The sequence below is a fragment of the Natator depressus genome, chromosome 3 (genome assembly GCF_965152275.1).
Source record: "Natator depressus isolate rNatDep1 chromosome 3, rNatDep2.hap1, whole genome shotgun sequence".
NCBI classification, from domain to species: domain Eukaryota; kingdom Metazoa; phylum Chordata; order Testudines; family Cheloniidae; genus Natator; species Natator depressus.
Genome location: NC_134236.1, coordinates 2,567,078 through 2,585,552, shown reverse-complemented (window position 1 = coordinate 2,585,552; position 18,475 = coordinate 2,567,078). Strand labels below are relative to the sequence as shown.

The 18,475-nt window shown below is 43.8% G+C and overlaps 1 protein-coding gene across 3 annotated transcripts in view; it reads left to right on the top strand.

The window, feature by feature from the left end:
* The window catches only part of ASXL2 (ASXL transcriptional regulator 2), a 242,238-nt gene extending 223,909 nt beyond the window's left edge, over window positions 1-18,329 (top strand). For all 3 annotated transcript variants that reach the window (XM_074947312.1, XM_074947311.1, XM_074947313.1), the window contains 3 exons: window positions 6,950-7,055; window positions 9,344-10,064; window positions 10,529-18,329. In XM_074947312.1, coding sequence (XP_074803413.1) covers window positions 6,950-7,055; window positions 9,344-10,064; window positions 10,529-12,988 — 3,287 coding nt within the window. In that variant the 3' untranslated portion in view covers window positions 12,989-18,329. The remainder of the gene's footprint in view (window positions 1-6,949; window positions 7,056-9,343; window positions 10,065-10,528) is intronic.
* The last annotated feature ends 146 nt before the right edge of the window (window positions 18,330-18,475 follow it).

Sequence of the window (18,475 nt, the reverse complement as noted above, 5' to 3'; positions counted from 1 at the left end):
GTGCTATTGAAGTCCTCAAATCGTAGTTTAAAGACTTCAAGGAGCAGAGAATCCTCCAGCAGGTGACCCGTGCCCCATGCTACAGAGGAAGGCGAAAAACCTCCAGGGCCTCTTCCAATCTGCCCTGGAGGAAAATTCCTTCCCGACCCCAAATATGGCGATCAGCTAAACCCTGAGCATATGGGCAAGATTCATCAGCCAGATACTACAGAAAATTCTTTCCTGGGTAACTCAGTTCCCACCCCATCTAATATCCCATCACAGGCCATTGGGCCTATTTACCATGAATATTTAATTACCAAAACCATATTATCCCATCATACCATCTCCTCCATAAACTTATCGAGTTTAATCTTAAAGCCAGATAGATCTTTTGCCCCCACTGCTTCCCTTGGAAGGCTATTCCAAAACTTCACTCCTCTGATGGTTAGAAACCTTCGTCTAATTTCTAGTCTAAATTTCCTGGTGGCCAGTTTATATCCATTTGTTCTTGTGTCCACATTGGTACTGAATTTAAATAATTCCTCTCCCTCTCCGGTATTTATCCCTCTGATATATTTATAGAGAGCAATCATATCTCCCCTCAACCTTCTTTTAGTTAGGCTAAACAAGCCAAGCTCCTTGAGTCTCCTTTCATAAGACAACTTTTCCATTCCTCGGATCATCCTAGTAGCCCTTCTCTGTACCTGTTCCAGTTTGAATTCATCCTTCTTAAAATGGGAGACCAGAACTGCACACAGTATTCCAGGTGAGGTCTCACCAGTGCCTTGTATAACGGTACTAAAACCTCCTTATCTCTGCTGAAAAATACCTCTCCTGATGCATCCTAAGACCGCATTAGCTTTTTTCACGGCCATATCACATTGGCGGCTCATAGTCATCCTATGATCAACCAATACCCCAAGGTCCTTTTCCTCCCCTGTTACTTCTAATTGGTGCGTCCCTAGCTTATAACTAAAATTCTTGTTATTAATCCCTAAATGCATGACCTTACACTTCTCATGATTAAATTTCATCCTTTTACTATTACTCCAGTTTACAAGGTCATCCAGATCCTCCTGTAGGGTATCCCTGTCCTTCTCTAAATTGGCAATACCTCCCAGCTTTGTATCATCCGCAAACTTTATTAGCACACTCCCACTTTTTGTGCCGAGGTCAGTAATAAAAAGATTAAATAAGATTGGTCCCAAAACCGATCTTTGAGGACCTCCACTGGTAACCTCCCTCCAGCCTGACAGTTCACCTTTCAGTAGGACCCGTTGTAGTCTCCCCTTTAACCAATTCCTTATCCACCTTTCAATTTTCCTAGTGATCCCCATCTTATCCAATTTAACTAATAATTCCCCATGTGGCACGGTATCAAATGCCTTACTGAAATCTAGGTAAATTAGATCCACTGCTTTTCTTTTGTCTAAAAAAAAATGTTACTTACTCAAAGAAGGAGATCAGGTTGGTTTGGCACCATCTACCTTTTGTAAAACCATGTTGTATTTTGTCCCATTTACCATTGACTTCAATGTCCTTAACTACCTTCTCCTTCAAAATTTTTTCCAAGACCTTGCATACTACAGATGTCAAACTAACAGGCCTATAATTACCCGGATCACTTTTTTTCCCTTTCTTAAAAATAGGAACTATGTTAGCAATTCTCCAATCATATGGTACAACCCCTGAGTTTACAGATTCATTAAAAATTCTTGCTAATGGGCTTGCAATTTCATGTGCCAATTCCTTTAATATTCTTGGATGAAGATTATCTGGGCCACCGATTTAGTCCCATTAAGCTGTTCAAGTTTCGCTTCTACCTCAAATATGATAATGTCTACCTCCATATCCTCATTCCCATTTGTCATGCTACCATTATCCCTAAGATCCTCTTTAGTCTTATTAAAGACTGAGGCAAAGTCTTTGTTTAGATATTGGGCCATGCCTAGATTATCCTTGATCTCCACTCCATCCTCAGTGTTTAGCGGTCCCACTTCTTCTTTCTTTATTTTCTTCTTATTTATATGGCTATAGAACCTTTTACTATTGGTTTTAATTCCCTCTGCAAGGTCCAACTCTACTTGACTTTTAGCCTGTCTCACTTTATCCCTACATGTTCTGACCTCAATAAGGTAGCTTTCCTTGCTGATCCCTCCCTTCTCCCACTTTCTGCTTTTTCTTAATCACCTCTCTGAGATGCTTGCTCATCCAGCTTGGTCTACAACTCCTGCCTATGAATTTTTTCCCCTTTCTTGGGATGCAGGCTTCCGATAGCTTCTGCAGCTTTGATTTAAAATAATCCCAGGCCTCCTCTACCTTTAGATCCATAAATTCTTCAGTCCAATCCACTTCCCTAACTAATTTCCTTAATTTTTGAAAGTCAGCCCTTTTGAAATCAAAAACCCTAGTTGCAGATTTATTTTTGTTAATCCTTCCGTTCAGTTTGAACTGAATTAGCTCATGATCACTTGAGCCAAGATTATCCCCTACAACCATTTCTTCTATGAGGTCCTCATTACTCACCAAGACCAAATCTAAAACGGCATCCCCTCTAGTCGGTTCAGCAACTACTTGCTGAAGGAATCCATCAGCTATCGCATCCAGGAAAATCTGAGCCCAATTATTATTACTAGCACTCGTCCTCCAGTCTATATCTGGGAAGTTAGTCTCCCATGATCACACAGTTTCCATTAGTATTTACTTTATTAAAAACATTAAAAAGGGCTCTATCCATATCCAGATTAGATCCCGGCGGTCTATAGCACATCCCAAGCACTATCCCAGGGAAGACTCTAATAGTTTTCTTCCCCAATGTAATTTTTGCCCAGACGGACTCAGTCTTATCCATTCCATCGCTCCTTATTTCTTTACATTCTACCTCATCATTGATATACAGTGCTACTCCAACACCTTTACCTTTATTTTGGTCTTTCCTAAACAGCACATACCCTTCAGTGCCTATAGTCCAGTCATGACGACTATTCCACCCCGTTTCTGTTATCCCTAGAATATCTGGTTTCACTTCCTGCACCAGTAGCTCTAGTTCCTCCATTTTGTCACCTAGGCTCCTCGCATTGGTGTACAAACATCTTAATTTTTGCTGTTTGGTCTTGCTCACATTCTGTACCCTAGTAGGCACGGTCATTCTACTGCCAGTATAACCTATTAGACTGGTGTCCACGCTGCCCTTCCTCCTACCCACAGCTGTATCCTCTCTTACTTCGTTTTCTTTCCTCTCAATGCTAAAATCCGGCGTGGAGATTACCTGGACATCTCCCAACCATCTCCCCCTAATTCCTAGTTTAAAGCTCTCTTAATCAGTTGTGCCAGCCTCCATCCTAGAAGTCTATTTCCTTCCCTACTCAGATGAAGTCCATCCCGAGAGAACTGTCCTCTGTCCATGAATGCCTCCCAGTGGCCATACATGCCAAAGCCCTCCCTATAGCACCACTGCCTAAGCCATCTGTTGATAGTCATAATCTTGTCACACCCTTGTTGCCCTTCTCTAGGAACAGGCAGAATCCCACTAAAGATAACCTGAGCCTCGATTTCCTTATTATGATCCTTTTCTAATCTTTTTGTGGGTAAATAATCCTCTCGATCCCCCCAGGATACCACATGGTCCGCCCCCAAGGTCTTTTTTTTTCTGCCTTGTGTTCTTCTTCCATCAACTTTCCTTTCCAGTGCCCATAAACATGCATTGCCTGCTGAACCCCTTAAAATGTGCTCTGCAAATCAAACCTTTCTTTTCATAAGATCTCTGACTAGTGTTTGAGTTCCAATCATCTCTATATCTTTTTGTTGGTTATGCAGCCTATCCATGATATTTTTAGAATTCTTCTAGAACACCATAATTCAAAGAACTGTAATTTCTTTATTATCAATTGTGTGCATGTCCATGTTTCACAGAGGTAGTTTAACACAGGCCAAATGTAAGTTTTTAGGAGCTGGACTTAAATCTTCAGATTTGTGTCTCTTCTCATCAGATGTTTATTCTTCCAGAATGTGTCTCACCCTTGCTATTTTGGTACTGACTTCAGTTTCTGATCTTCCATAATGATGCTTCCTAAAGCAATAATCTCACTTGCTTTACAGCCGTGTCATTCATTGGAATCTTGCATGTTTTCCCAGGATTCTTGCATACCACCATGTCTTATCCACATTCAGTTTTAGACCATACTCTGCCATATTCATACATAATTGCCACCAACTTCATCAGGCATTCTTCTGAATCAGCCAACAGCACTTTGACATCTACATCGTGAATGTTGTTCACCCATTTTCCATTCATCTTAATATTTTATTCTGTTTCTTTAATTAATATAATCAAAGACTCTCTCTAAATGTTGAATAAAAGGTGTTTAGTGAATGCATAATGGAGATTTCAGGGAGAAATTCCAGTCCTATAGTGATTTAACAAGCGAAAACAGCTGCACTCAAAATGTCAGTGAAGACAAAGTGCCAGCTGGTGGTTATCCAGACTGAAGAGCAGAGAGGAGGTTTTACTGGAGACTTATCCTTTGAAAAAATGTGACTTGCAGCACATGGCAAGAAGACTGTCTCTGGAGGTAATGAGTGAGATGAGGCAGAGATACTGGAAAAATACAGTGCTGGGATGGTAGTGGAGATGCACTGTTCTCATTAGAAAAGAAGGACTAAACTGGGGTGGCCAAACATGGTTCACTTATAAAACCTGCATATAAATTTCATTTATACACAGGTGCAAACCTGCAGAGGCTATAGGTAAGCAGAGTGAAACATTCCATCTTCATCCAAGCCACACTGTCATTGGAACTGGCAGTTTCTGTGCGCCACACTTTTATACAGAAGAAAAGGGCAGCCATGTGCCACATTGCAAAACATGTGAGCTTCATTTGTCCCCTGGGCTGCATGCTGACCACTGCTTCTAAATGCATACAGAGATGTTGTTTCTCAAAGCAAGTGAGGCACTATTCTATCTCAATTGCTTTATTTCAAAGATGTACTAAAATTATGAATGTCAATACATCCTTGTCTGGATGACAGTGTGGCGGAAACATGCTTTGTGTACCACCATCCTATAGCTTCATCTGATTGGTTTAGAGAACAGCCAGTCTGAGGATTTAGCTGCTAGGTCAGATGCCAAGTTTGGGAAAGCAGTATTCCAGTCTGTTTGACTGATGCAGTTAATACTTCTCATTCCGCCCATCCCGAGAGAATACTACTTGCCAGTCACCTACAGTGGGATCCACGCTGACACACGCTTGCAGAAAAAAGAACCCTTACTTACTCTACAGCAGGGGCTCTCAAACGTCATTGCACTGCAACCCACTTCTGACAACAAACATTACTACACGACCCCAGGAGCAGGGACCGAAGCCTGAGCCTGCCCAAGCCCCACCGCCCTAGGTGCGGGGGCCAAAGCCCAAGCCCCACTGCTCTGGCCGAGGAGGCCAAACCCGAAGCCCAAGGGCTTCAGCCCCAGGCAGGGGGCCTGTAACCTGAGCCTCGCTGCCCAGGGCTGAAGCCCTTCAGGCTTTGGCTTTGGCCCCAGGCGGTGGGGCTCAAGCTTCAGCTTCGGACCCAGGAAGTGGGGCTCAGGCTTCGGCTCTGGCCCCAGGCCTCAGCAAGTCTAAGCCAGCCCTGGCAACCCCATTAAAATGGGGTCGCGACCCACTTTGGGGTCCTGACCTGCAGTTTGAGAACCGGTGCTCTACAGTAACTGTGATCCTTGGAGATGCTGCAGTTGGGGTGGATCACATGACCCCCCTTCTTCCCTGCTTTTTGGAGTACTCGGAAATCCCAGGCTTTGAGTTGCAAGGGGCCTGAGGAAGGCTTGCAGTTGCTCTGCCTCTAATGCCCTTGTACAGGAGCATGGGGAGGCAGAGGGTGCACATGGGGCTTTGAAAAGATTCCTGCCTCACACGAGGCACATGCGCACCTGCAGTGGGAGCCACGCAGGCTGCAGCGTATCAGAGAACCACCGTTACTGGAGGGCAGCCGGCTGTTTATTTTCCACATAGAGAGCACATTACACCATTCCTCTGTGATCTGCAATGGCTGCCAACTGATTTCTAGAAGAAGGTTAAAGTATTTTTGATTTATACAGTCTTCAGTGAATTGGGTCTTGGCTGTTTGAGAGAACTGTGGCTCTCATAGTGTAATAGCATGGCAGCTAGGATCCTCAATGGATCCTTAGTTAACAGCTCTGTGGCTTAAATGGAAGTGGGCTGGCATCTATGAGTTCTTGGCTTAGGAATTTCCTTCCCTTCTCATGATCTGCCGAAGTCTGGCTTCATACAACACTGCAAACCCCAGCTGTTTTCCCAGCCCCCTGCCTTTTTTTCCCCTGTGGGGGGGGATTTGATTGGCAGAGGGGGAATAATGGGGAGGGGTATATTCTGATGTGGGAAGTTTTTAGGTTTACTTGACATGTTTTGATAGCTTATTTTTAACTTTTATGACAGGCAGAGTTGTAAAATTAAATAACATTATTGATATTTCACTAGGCATGGAGTGCAGCCACCTCTGGACTACAAAAGTGGTTTAATGGCACCCAGAAACACTACCCTATAGTTTAGAACAGGAAGTAAAGAATAATCCTATTTATAGCTGAAATTGAAAGGGGAATTTAAAGAGGCAGAATGCAAGTACCCAAGCTGGAATTTGTTAGGACATTTGAGGCTTAATCCCTATTAACTGCAAATACTGCCATAGGATTCTTAAATGACCACAAGGCCTTGGTTTTACATCCCCTCTTGAAAGACAGTATGAGTAAACTAATAGTTGCAAGTCAAGGCCATTGTGTTACATCTGTAATAATATATAGCCTGTAAAAGAAACCTTGCTGAACTAGTTCCCAATGCACTGGTTTATCTAAAAAATGACAGGGATCCTGAAGTCTGGCTGTCTCTCATGATTTCAATTGGCCTAATTCTTCTTATTGATTGACCTTCTTGATGATATCCCTCTTTGTGTATTGCAGGTGAGTTCACCCCAGAAATGCAACTGAGAATACGGCAGGAGATTGAAAAGGAGAAGAAGGTGGAGCTATGGAAGGAACGATTCTTTGAGAGTTACTATGGTCAAAGGTAAGAACCTGGATTGTCTTCTCTCTCATGGCATGTCCTGAGGCACCAGTTCCCAGAATTCGGAGCTCATTTTCTTTCATGGGACCCTCTTTTTCACTGGGCTTCTAGGTTGATCGAGGGTCAACTCCATCTGGCTGTAATGGAATCACAGAAAAGACCTATTAGGTCATCTAGTTAATTCCTGGTCTGTGCTGGATTGTTCCCTAAAGCCTGGTTTCCAGTGCTCTGTCCAGTCTAGCTTTAGTGCTTCTTGCCTGCTGTCATGGTGGATGTAGTCTAGGCTTCACAGCTCTCTTCCCCACCCCCATCCTCACAGGTTTGGAAGGTCCATCTCTTAAGGTTCTCTTGGCATATTCCAGCCAACCAATTTATTTGGCATTTACTTTGTCTTTGATTGTGATTTTTGACCTTCACATGTTCCGCAGCTGTGCAGAACCCTGTGAATTCCCTGTGTGTCTGGATTCACACGCTCTTGAGCTGAACTCTCAGAATAAGTATGGTGTGGATTTCACAGATTTTTCTGTCTGACTTATTCCTAGTTACAAGCAGCCTGCCTCCCCACTTTGGGATGAGGGTTTGCAGGACATTTCAGCTTTCTCGATCAGTAGCTGTATGCTATAAGAAAGTTAAAAGAACAGAGGTAGGATTGATATTATAAAAATAATCAATAAAGTGTTCATCTCGCTACAGAACTTCAATGATGAGGAGCTCTGCTCAGTTCTGGGACATCGCCTCGCCTTCTGCCCCATTCATCTGTGCTGCTTTAACCCACATGGAGCTTGGGCTGCGCCAAACCTTATTCTCATGATCATGAGAGTACCCAAGTTCTGGTGGGTTAGTGACACAGACGGATGTGGGGCAGCAGGCGCTGGCTGATAGAGATGAGGTCTTCGTTTGGGAAACTGCCCGAAAGGTTAAGCCCTTGTTTAAAATACACTTGACAAGAATGGACTTCACTAAAAAGTCAAGTGTCCTTTCCTGCAGTGTCTCCAGGTTCTTGCAGCAGGGGCATTATTTCAGAAAAATTCTTATGGGGGGCGGGGGTTGTCAGCATATAGAACATTCTATGTGATTATAGTATATCCTGAAAAGTATGAGGTGAACCAAAAGTGGAAGACATCATGGAGAATATAGACCTATGAAAAGTCAGGGGGAGGGGACCAAGATCTGGGGAGGGCAACTGCCCCTCTTGGCCTGTAGTAAATGATACCCCTGCAGTAGGGACAACACACTAATGGAGATTCCTTGTACAAGGGCAGGATTGGAGGGAGCTGCAGGTCTGGTTTCTGCACTTCTCAGAAATGGATACTGTTGTACCACATGACATCTCTGTCTGCCAAGAGTATCCTCTTGAAAAAGACAATGGTTATGAAACTAACGTGAGAAAGTGTTTAAAATCACATTCGTTATCATTGGGCTGGTAGGAATCAATCCCATGGTGCTCTCTGGCTTCAGTAGACATTTGGCTTTTTATTCATGCCACAGACCAAGTTTGTGTGCTGGGGGTGAATGCTGCATCAACTGTTTTTCTGGGAATTCACGTTCAGATTTCCAGCTTGTTCATTTGTTACCCAGGCTGGTGGGAGATTAGGGGCCGCCTAGTGAGAAGCTCCCAGCTTCGTGAGGGTGCAGGGTTGAGAAAGGTATTAGGTGTGGAGATCTTTAATCATCTGCAAACAGAAGTGCTCTCCTGGAGGAAGTTTATTCCTTAACTTTTTTAGACTGAGGGTGCTTCAGTACTACACAAAATGCTGAAAAAAAAATGGTGCACTCTCCTGGGGGGTTGTATCCATTTCCAGATCCTTTTTGTGAACTCCAGGTTGTGGGGTTAAGGCTTAGGGGAGCCAGGGGGAAGTCCTGTGGGTTTGTTGGAGTCTCCTACTGCTATATCCAGGGATGGCTGCTTAAAGGGACCTTTTATAGCCAGCCATAGTAGCTTCTTGTATGTTGAACAGTTTAACCATTGGTCAAATCCTTCTCAGTTTGTGCCCTGGGATAATTAGCATCTGTGTAGAAGGAGAGCCTTGTGCCATGTAACAGGGCCATTTTTGTTGATTTTTAAAGAGCGCCGGTGCAGGACCATTAAGTTCTGTGTGGGTTGGAAGAGTGATAGCTACAATGAAGAGCATCAAAAATGGAGGTCTTAAAATCAGGGGAAATGACATGTGTGAAGTGTTTCTTTAGGTTCTCATATGGATACAGAACCCGCTGCCCCCATTTTCATGGCAAAAGAATGCTTTTTTCAGACATACGTTTTACAAAACATATTTTTTCTTCTTTCTTGTTAGTTCTGGAATGAGTCCTGAAGAGTCCAAGAGACTGACAACATACACCAGCACTCCTGACACACAGGCCAGGAATCCACCAGCTGAACAGATGAAATGCATGCTAGTCTCCAAGGTACCACCCAGAAAAGAAGAGAGAACTCCTCTGTCAGAGTCTAAAGTGCAGGCACCACCACCAGGAGTGAAAAAAGGAGGAGCGGAAAGAAGAGAAGATGTGCATCTCCAAATAGGCAAACCTGCAGCATCTGTAAATTCCTCAGCTAACAATGCACCGAAAATTAATGACCAAACTCTCTCTAGGCCTCTGAAGGGTACTGAGGAATCCATGCAAGCGAAGCCACAAGCTGCCTCTGGTCAGAAACCAGAAGAAGAAAGACAGCACACTCCATCCAAGGATCTGTCAGTAAAGGGGAACACAAGCACCTCAGCCTTGGCCCCAAACAAACCAAAGAGCCCCAAAGCAGGCGAAGCAGTGGCAAGCATGGCGAGTCAAGTGACTCCCCAGGAGACACCTAAAAAGGAACCCCCTGCAACTGAACAAATGGATGTCAGTGCTGAGGGCCTCAAGAGGAAGTCAGAGAGTCAGGAAGAAGCACCAATCAGTCCTGAAAAAAAGCCACGAATCATGGACAACTGCCAGTACCAGCAGTCATTTCGGACCCAACCACAGTCCTTTCCTGCGGCTGGGGAGGCGGCACAGGGGCGAAAGGTTCCCCCACTCAAGGTAAAGGAAACTGGAGCCAAGTCCATCATGGGGTTATACAGGCCACTTCCACTGGTAACTCTTACAAAAATGTTTTGTGTCTATTTTGATTTCAACTGTCCATATAAATCCCACCACTTTCATGTTATAGTAATGAAAGTAGTTGATACAGGAATACCAAGACCTGCTATGTGGCCACGGGAGTCTGCTGGCCTGCTGATTAAGTTAAATAAAACTCTCTAACACATGCACTCTTGTCAGAGGGTATTTCAGGTCAATAGAGTGGCACAGTTGTGAAACCCCTTCACAAGTTGGTACCACAGGATTAAATTAGATAGTTTTACCAGCCATTTTTCCCATTTAATTTAACTGAAGACTACTAAGGATTTGTCTTAATGTATACATTTCTGAATGCTGCAGGTTTAGAATTTGTGGATAGAAAATTCCCTTCTGCTCAATGGTGTCTCTTTCCTACTTTTTTCCAGATTCCTGTCTCCAGAATCTCCCCGATGCCATTTCTTGCTAGCCAGGTCTCTCCCAGGGCTTGCTTTCCAACCTCTGTCACCAGTCCTGGAAGAACAGGGGCCAGAACTTTGGCAGACATCAAAGCAAAAGCCCAGCTGGCCAAGGCCCAGAGGGCAGCTGCTGCAGCCGCCGCCGCCGCCGCTGCCTCCAATGGGGGAGCCGTCCCAGGGCCTGGCCCAGGAGGTGGTGGTGGCCCAGGCGGGGGAGGAAGAGAGGAGAAGAATAGTGGAAGTGGAACCAATGAAACTGGAATTAAAGGCAGTGCACTGGAACTGGCAGGAACTGGAAGCGGGGGAAGTACGAGAAGGCCTTTTCCCCATTGTCCAGGGTCCCATTCCCAAGCGGAGACCCAGGCCACGGAGTGGACATCACCTCTCAGTGTCTCTAGAGCACAGCTACAGCAAACGCCCACAGTACAATCCAGAACTGCAACCAGCAACGGAGGCAAAGATTCATCATCACCAGCCCCACCAGCATTAGAGAAAATGAACAGAATAAAAGTGAGCCCTCCCAATGTGACTGTAAGTCAGGTTTCCAGACCATCTGTGGTCTCAAGCCACATATATACTCTCAGTAATGACAGACAAGAGAGAGCACCTTCAGCTCCAGCAGGTCGAAGCCAGATCTCAGGGGCACCACCTGTCAGGGATGAAGCAGTCTATGTCAATGTATCCAGAGCAGGTACTGACAAAAATGTGACTAAGTCAGCACTTACTGCCACAGAAGAGACCAGCTTAAGTATTCCTAAGAGCAAACCTCTTTCCCCTCTGATGTCTTCGCTGACAGCGGTAACTTCAGAAACTCAGGCTGGTGTTGTGGTAGCATCTACTATATCTACTCCATCCTATAGCACTTTGTCAGTAGCCCCTAGCCTTAAAGTACATCTAGCTCCCTTGAGCACAAGTGGGCCCCTCCTGAAGACAAGCTCCAGTATTCCTGCTAACAATCCTTTGGTCACCCAGCTGCTCCAAGGTAAAGATGTCCCAATGGAACTAATCATGCCTAAGCCTCTCACCAAAGTAGAAATGAAAACTGTCCCACTAGCTCCAAATGAATCAAAAGGGTCGGCATTTTCCAGTGCCACAAGCACAGCTGGGAATGGCTCTGGAGGGGAAAGTGGCGAGAGACAATCAAATTTAGCCATGCAGCAACTTGGAAAGATATTTTTCCCAAGCAGGCAGCTGCCCCATGTTCCAAGGACCTTTCCCCTCTTCTCCGGAAAGGACCTGAGGAGCACTAGTATTGACCAATACCAGTGCCAAGAGGCACTCGACAAAGCCACTCAAGAGCAGATCCTTCAGACTCTTATCAAGCGGGTCCAGAGGCAGAATCTGTTTTCAGTCCTGCAGCCTTCACAGCTCAGCCTCGTTCACTCAGGTTTCCAGTTAGACAACAGCTCCACCAGTCAGAGATTCATGCTGGGTTTCATGGGCAGGAGGACATCCAAGCCTGCTATGTCTGGCCATTACCTGCTGAATATTTCCACCTATGGTCGCAGCTCAGAGAGTTTCAGGAGAGGTCTGTCCATGAATCCTGAGAACCGCTTGTGTCTGCATGATCCTTCTGATGATTCAAAAATAGAATGTGAGGAATGTGAAGAAATAGCTGGCAATGGTAGTAGCAGTGCTGAAGAAGATGCAGATGATGAGAGTACTGGTGATGAACATGAACATATCATTGTAAAAGAGGAACCCCTGGTTTCCCAGATCTCTGGCCAGCATGAAAGAGAACAGGTATCACAAAGCGTAAACGCTTCTTCAGATTGCAATGTGCCTGTTAGAAAGAATGTAAAGAAGGAGGCAGTCTTATCTCAGCAAGCAGCAGCCCGCCCGGAGAGTGTTCACCAGTTCCCAGGAGGCCAGGTGTTTGATGGAACTGCATTAGCAAGAGATTTAATTCAGGCAGCCCAGGAGCAAATGGCACATGCTATGAGGGAAAAAATGATGCACCGCAATCCTGAGGCTTACAGCGCTTCTGCACCATCTGCAGACTCTGTGTTGCAGCAGCCTCCACTGCTTTCCCATTCACACCCTTCAAAGCTATATGGAAACACTGCAGCACAGCTCATTGGTCCTAGTTATAGTGGCACTATAAATGTCTCCACCTCTCCAGACGTGAACCAAGGGTCTCTCATGACTGGGCTGTCTGAGTGCAATCAGTTGGCCAGTAGCATGGGGAACGTTATGTCTTTCTCTGTGACTGTAACCACCATTCCCGCCAGCCAGGCTATGAACCCTGGCAACCACAATCAGACCATCCCAGTTCAAGCCTTTGGTGATGACAACAACATGGAGGATTCGCCTTCTAAATGCTACTGCAGGTTGAAAGCCATGATCATGTGCAAGGGTTGTGGTGCCTTCTGCCATGACGACTGCATTGGCCCCTCTAAGCTCTGTGTCTCCTGCCTTGTAGTACGGTAACTGAGACATACGAGATGAGGAGAAGGATGGCTTGGTTTTGTGCCTCCTTTTGAAATTCTTCGCAGGAAGAAAGAGGGGTTTTACTGCCTTGCACAAGAGACACATTACTGAATCAGGAATACAGAGTAGCGTTCTTCGTTCATTGAAGAAAGAGCACCTTGTTGTATAGTGAGTCTAAGCGAGCTCAACTATGTGAATTGTGACAAGAGTTTGCACTTAAGGAATCATGTAAATATGTCACATTATTTTGTTTAAAAATTATTTTTTCAATCTTTTAGGAGACAATGTTTGACTTGTACTGCAGATTCATTAACCACACCTCCTATCAATCCCTATCCCTGGTTAGCCTAAGCTCTGCTCTATATTGATGACAGAACTTCCAGCCAAACTTTAACCCCTTGGTCTTTCCATAGCAAAAGAGAAGAACAAGAAGAATTAAGAGAACTGGGAGATCAAGAAGATTTAAGCCTTTATGCTATCTGGCACAGAACTCTGAGGTTTGGCGCATCAGTTCAGGGTTGGCTCAGTCTTTTGATCATTCAGATGATTGGGAAGTGGGAGGCATTAGTGTTATAGCAGCCTTTCAAATGGTTGCCTATCAGTTTCCCCCTGACTCTAGGTTTCTGGAAGCCAAAGTGGGTTGTGCAATAGTGGCTGGGGTTTTTTGGTTGCATACCATCCCCTTTCCAACTCATCAGTTACAATAACATTGTCCATGGGAAGGCAACACCATGGTTCTCAACTACTTCTGGGAGATTGGAAAGGCAACTATAGTAGTCGTCATCTTCAAGAACTCAAGTAATAAAAAGCAACTAGTGACTATCAGCAACTCTAGGAGACCGTTTAAAGCAGAGATCTCTAATATGAATTGAACTACATGTCAGAAACTTGCTTTATGAGGCATTACAGTCTTAGTACTGAGGTGTCTCCCCCACAATTTCCAACCATCAAACAGGACAATACATTACACAAGTTAAATGCACTAAATGACACCTGCTGAAATATTGTTTGCCAGGAAGCTTGCCATGGCTAATGAAGACCTCCACAATAAGCTAATGTATGGAAAAGATCATATATCTAGCTAAGTGTAAGCCATGGGACACAAGGGTTGGGTTGGCTGCATCATTGTCCCCTGAGGACATTTCTTCAAGTTTCAAAACATCAAATCCTTTGGCCTGATCTCCACGTTTTACTCACAGACCCAGGATTCTAGCAGTAGAAGTCACAAGTCAAGAATGAGGAGCACTGGCAGAAGTAGGTGGGGATCATAGGACTGGCATAGTGGGGGCTACTGTCATGAATGAGGTTACTGGCAAAGCTGTGTGTGAGGAGATTACCCAGAGCTGGCCTACCTAATGCCAGGTTGCAGCTAGTGATATCAATCCTTCACTCTCAAGAGCATTAATATTCACAGTGTCTCCCAAATTAATCAATCAGAATTGAACAGGTATTACAGCACCATCATCTCAGCAACAAGAATGTGTAACAGGCTGACCCGTAAAGTACTTAAATACCCAGCCCTTCCCATGGTGTGAGACTTAAGCATACTCCAGCTCACATTTCACAATATCAAAGCACTAGATTATCTATAGGTAAAGTCCTCTTCCCAGCAAAGAACATCAGGCTCAAGAATCGCATCCAGTCCATGTTGTCTCTGTTTGAGAAACAAATAAGTTGATTAGATAGAAATTCATGTATCTTTTTGATGAAAGGGCATAGAAATCACTTTTAATCCAAAGGCATTTTTAAAATGAAGCAATATTAAAAAAGTAGGTGTGATAAGTTATCATTAGATACACCATTAGCTAGTCCTCTCAGAGCTTTGGGCTTTTTTTCCAGTTTGAATGTACTCCTCCTCCTTCCCATCACATGAAAAGAGTATCTGGGGTGCTGTTGTTAAATGTAGGCAATGTAGATGACTGTACACAATGCATTTTATCGAACGGTGGCAATTTATTTGTTGATGAAAACATTGAGTGCCTAACCCCTCAATACTGAAAATATCTCCCTCCCTGCCTGTCTGTGGGTGCCACCTTCCAAATCAAGATTATCAACAGTGAAATATCATAAACTGTGTTATATTCCCATCTTCAGTCTTGCTTATCCTAAATTTGTTGGGGGAGTATGTCCCCTAATTGTACCTAGGTAAATATTTTTAAATCAATCGCTCCATGGCAGAAAAATTAACACCAACAAAAATAGCCCCTTGTTTTTTGAGACATGCCAAATGTGCACTGTCAGCAGCATTTCACCAGTAAGCAAATAATATCCCCAGATTTGGCACATACCAGATACTATAGCTAGTGATGTTGGTGTGCATGCAAAAAAGCAAACCAAGCAAAAGAACCATTTTAGCTTCTGCCGTGCAAAAACACTTATTCTGTCACAAAGGTGTACTTTTGTTTTACAGGCCTAGTGCATTCTAGAGCAAGTGCCCATTAGGGTAGTAACGCAATACTTCCAATTTTCCTCCGGTGCAAGAAGCATCCTTTGAATTATGGAATATAGCATCAGATGGACATTATGGTATCATGCACACAGCTAACTGGTAACTAAAATGAACAAGACTCCTGTTCTCTGAAGCACTGAGAGAGAGACATCCATTTCTGTTTCCTTGCTATCTCAGGGCTTGTCTACACAGGAAAGTTTTACCAGTTATACTGGTATAATGATGTATCTTCTTCTTCCTTGCCACTTCCCCAATCAGGGTCAGCAGCTTTTATAGCCTTCTTCCAAAACTCATGATTGTACGCCTGGTTGTCCTGCGAATTGGTCTAAGGTCAGTTGATATCCAGTCTGTGTACCGAGTTTTTGATCTCCCCATTGGTAATAGGTATAATGTTGTTTATATATAAATATATATACTGGTATAACTCCTTCCCAACTGACATATACTAAACCAAAAAAGGCACCCCTTTGCTGTACATGCTGTAACTCCCCTGTGTGGATGCTGCAGGCATGAACTATACAGTACCTAGTTCTTGTTGACTTACTCCTGGTTAAAACACAGACTAGGTACCTTTTAGTTCTCGCCCACATGGTCTATGCAGGGGAGTTACAGCTTGTCATGCTAGTGCCCACTGCAATTCACACCCCATATTTCAAACTGGGGGTTATGTAGACAAGCCCTTACACCAGAATAATAGTGACATCCAGGGGGAGTAATATTGGTATATCGGTTTTTAAATCCACACCCTAGTTTATACAGGTGCAATTTTCCTAGGTTGACAAGCCTCATAAGAAGGGAGTAGAAGACATTGAGGGAACAGCACAAAGTGGCCTGCGGGCCAGTTTGTGTTGGTTGGGATTTTATGCCTGTTGCAACTTTCACTTTAAAAGACCTGAAGTTTTGTTTTCAGCAGTAGATTTTAAAATAGAAGTAAAGCCCCTAATTTTGATTCCAACCTCAATTCCCTTAAAATTTGTGGCGTCACCTCAGTTGGAGTTTGTATGTCCAGCTTCCCGTGTTCTGTTCACCTGTTTCTCTCTGTGAGATGCTGCCTGTGAGTCATAAGTAGCTGCTGCTGCATGAAATACTACTTCAGGAACTGAATTACTTTACAGAGTCATTATCCCAGCAAGAAGGGAACTAGATCTAGTAAGTGTCCAATTTGGATTTGTAATGACCACTGAGATGTCAGTAGGACTCCACAGTCCCTTTTAGTGGTCACTATAACCTTATTAGATGATGATCTAGAGGTTTACAGCTCAGTTTAGTGCCTTAGCTATATTTGGTTGGGTCAATAGTTTTACTGTTGCTGCCCCTTCCCAATATGATGAATCCTCTTGGCTGGAAGGTTTTGATCTCAGCACAGTTAAACAAGCTCTTTATCTGGAACTTGATAGAACAGTATCCCTAGGTTCACCAGCGGGCATTAAGCGGCTAGGTAACCATTAGAAAGGATGGGTTTTGGATTACTGAACATTTCAACAAGAATAGGTCTGCCAAAAACCATGACAGCTTTGCACATTTCACAATGCTGGGTATTGAATAACAGTTGTTTCAGATAGGAAAACCTGAAGCCAAAGTAGGAGTATTCCCTTTGTTAGTCAGCAGTCTTGGTGCTAAGACTTTTCCCTTCAGCCCCAGTTCTTTCTAATCATCTGTCCTAAAAATGTTTCCTCCAGCAAAATAACAAACCTTTCCTATTGGCTACTGTTAGTCAAGGGACATTGTGGAGTAGTCTAGACATAACATTTTTGGCTTTGGCATCCAGATAGCACTTTATAATAAATGCCAATGTAAAATAGAATACTCAAACTATTTTACAACACCTAATGTCAAAGCAATATTTGTGACATAAAACATTACAACAAGAAAAGGTTATTTAGATTTAAATCTTCCCCTGCTTGGATTGCAATACAGACCCTGCAGCATGAGAACCAGAAAGTGAAACTGATCAGTCTGGTTTCACAGTTCAGTGCAAAGAATAAATACTTTTATATACACATTCCATGAATGGAGAAGTAAATGGAATCTTAGAAATGATTTTCAAGTTTCTGAGATAGCATTAGTAACAGGGAAGGAAACTTGTTTTTAGGTTGACAATGTCTCTTTTTAAACGTGAGGAAAAGACCGATACTATGTAAATGATGGACCCTATCAGCAGAGTTGTACTTAGGTTTGCAACAGTAAAAATGTTAAGGAAGCCATTTCCTGAAAGTTAATTATTGGACAGATGAGTAACTGCCAGATGTCCTCACTGCTTGTCATTACTGCTTAAATTATGTCCATTTAAATTATTCTAGAGGCTGTTAAGAACATTATGGGCCCAGTTCTTTCTCACTCTCATGAGTGGTCCTGTGGAATACAAGAATATACGTGTGAGTAAAGGAGGCAGCGCTGGACACTGTAATTGGAACTGGGCTGTGTTTGCTTTAGTCCAATGAGGAAGGCTTTCCGCATTTAATTTAGAGTAATCTTCATTAGAGTAATTTTTCAAAAGTAGCCACCAGTTTTAGGATGCCTCAATCCTGGGGACTGGATTCTGCAGAGTGTCCACAATTCCAGCTTTCAGCACCTCCGAAAATCAGGCCTAAGGGTGTTAGGTGGAGCACTCAAAATTGAAGATCACTTCTGAAAACGTGACTGTTACAGTGGAGGTGGGAGGACAAGGGGTGGCATCCTCCCGTTTGGGTGTTGCCAGCTGCTGCAGCTAGCATGGCTTTTATCACAGGAGGGAAGGAGCCCATTGTTAGGAAGTTACTGCCTGTGGCATCTCACAGCTCTGGAAACTATCTTCAATTAATCCAGAAAGAAAAGGAGGACTTGTGGCACCTTAGAGACTAACCAATTTATCTGAGCATAAGCTTTCGTGAGCTACAGCTCACTTCATCGGATGATGTGAGCTGTAGCTCATGAAAGCTTATGCTCAGATAAATTGGTTAGTCTCTAAGGTGCCACAAGTCCCCCTGTTCTTTTTGCGAATACAGACTAACACGGCTGCTACTCTGAAACCTGTGATTAATCCAGAGTGCATGAAACCA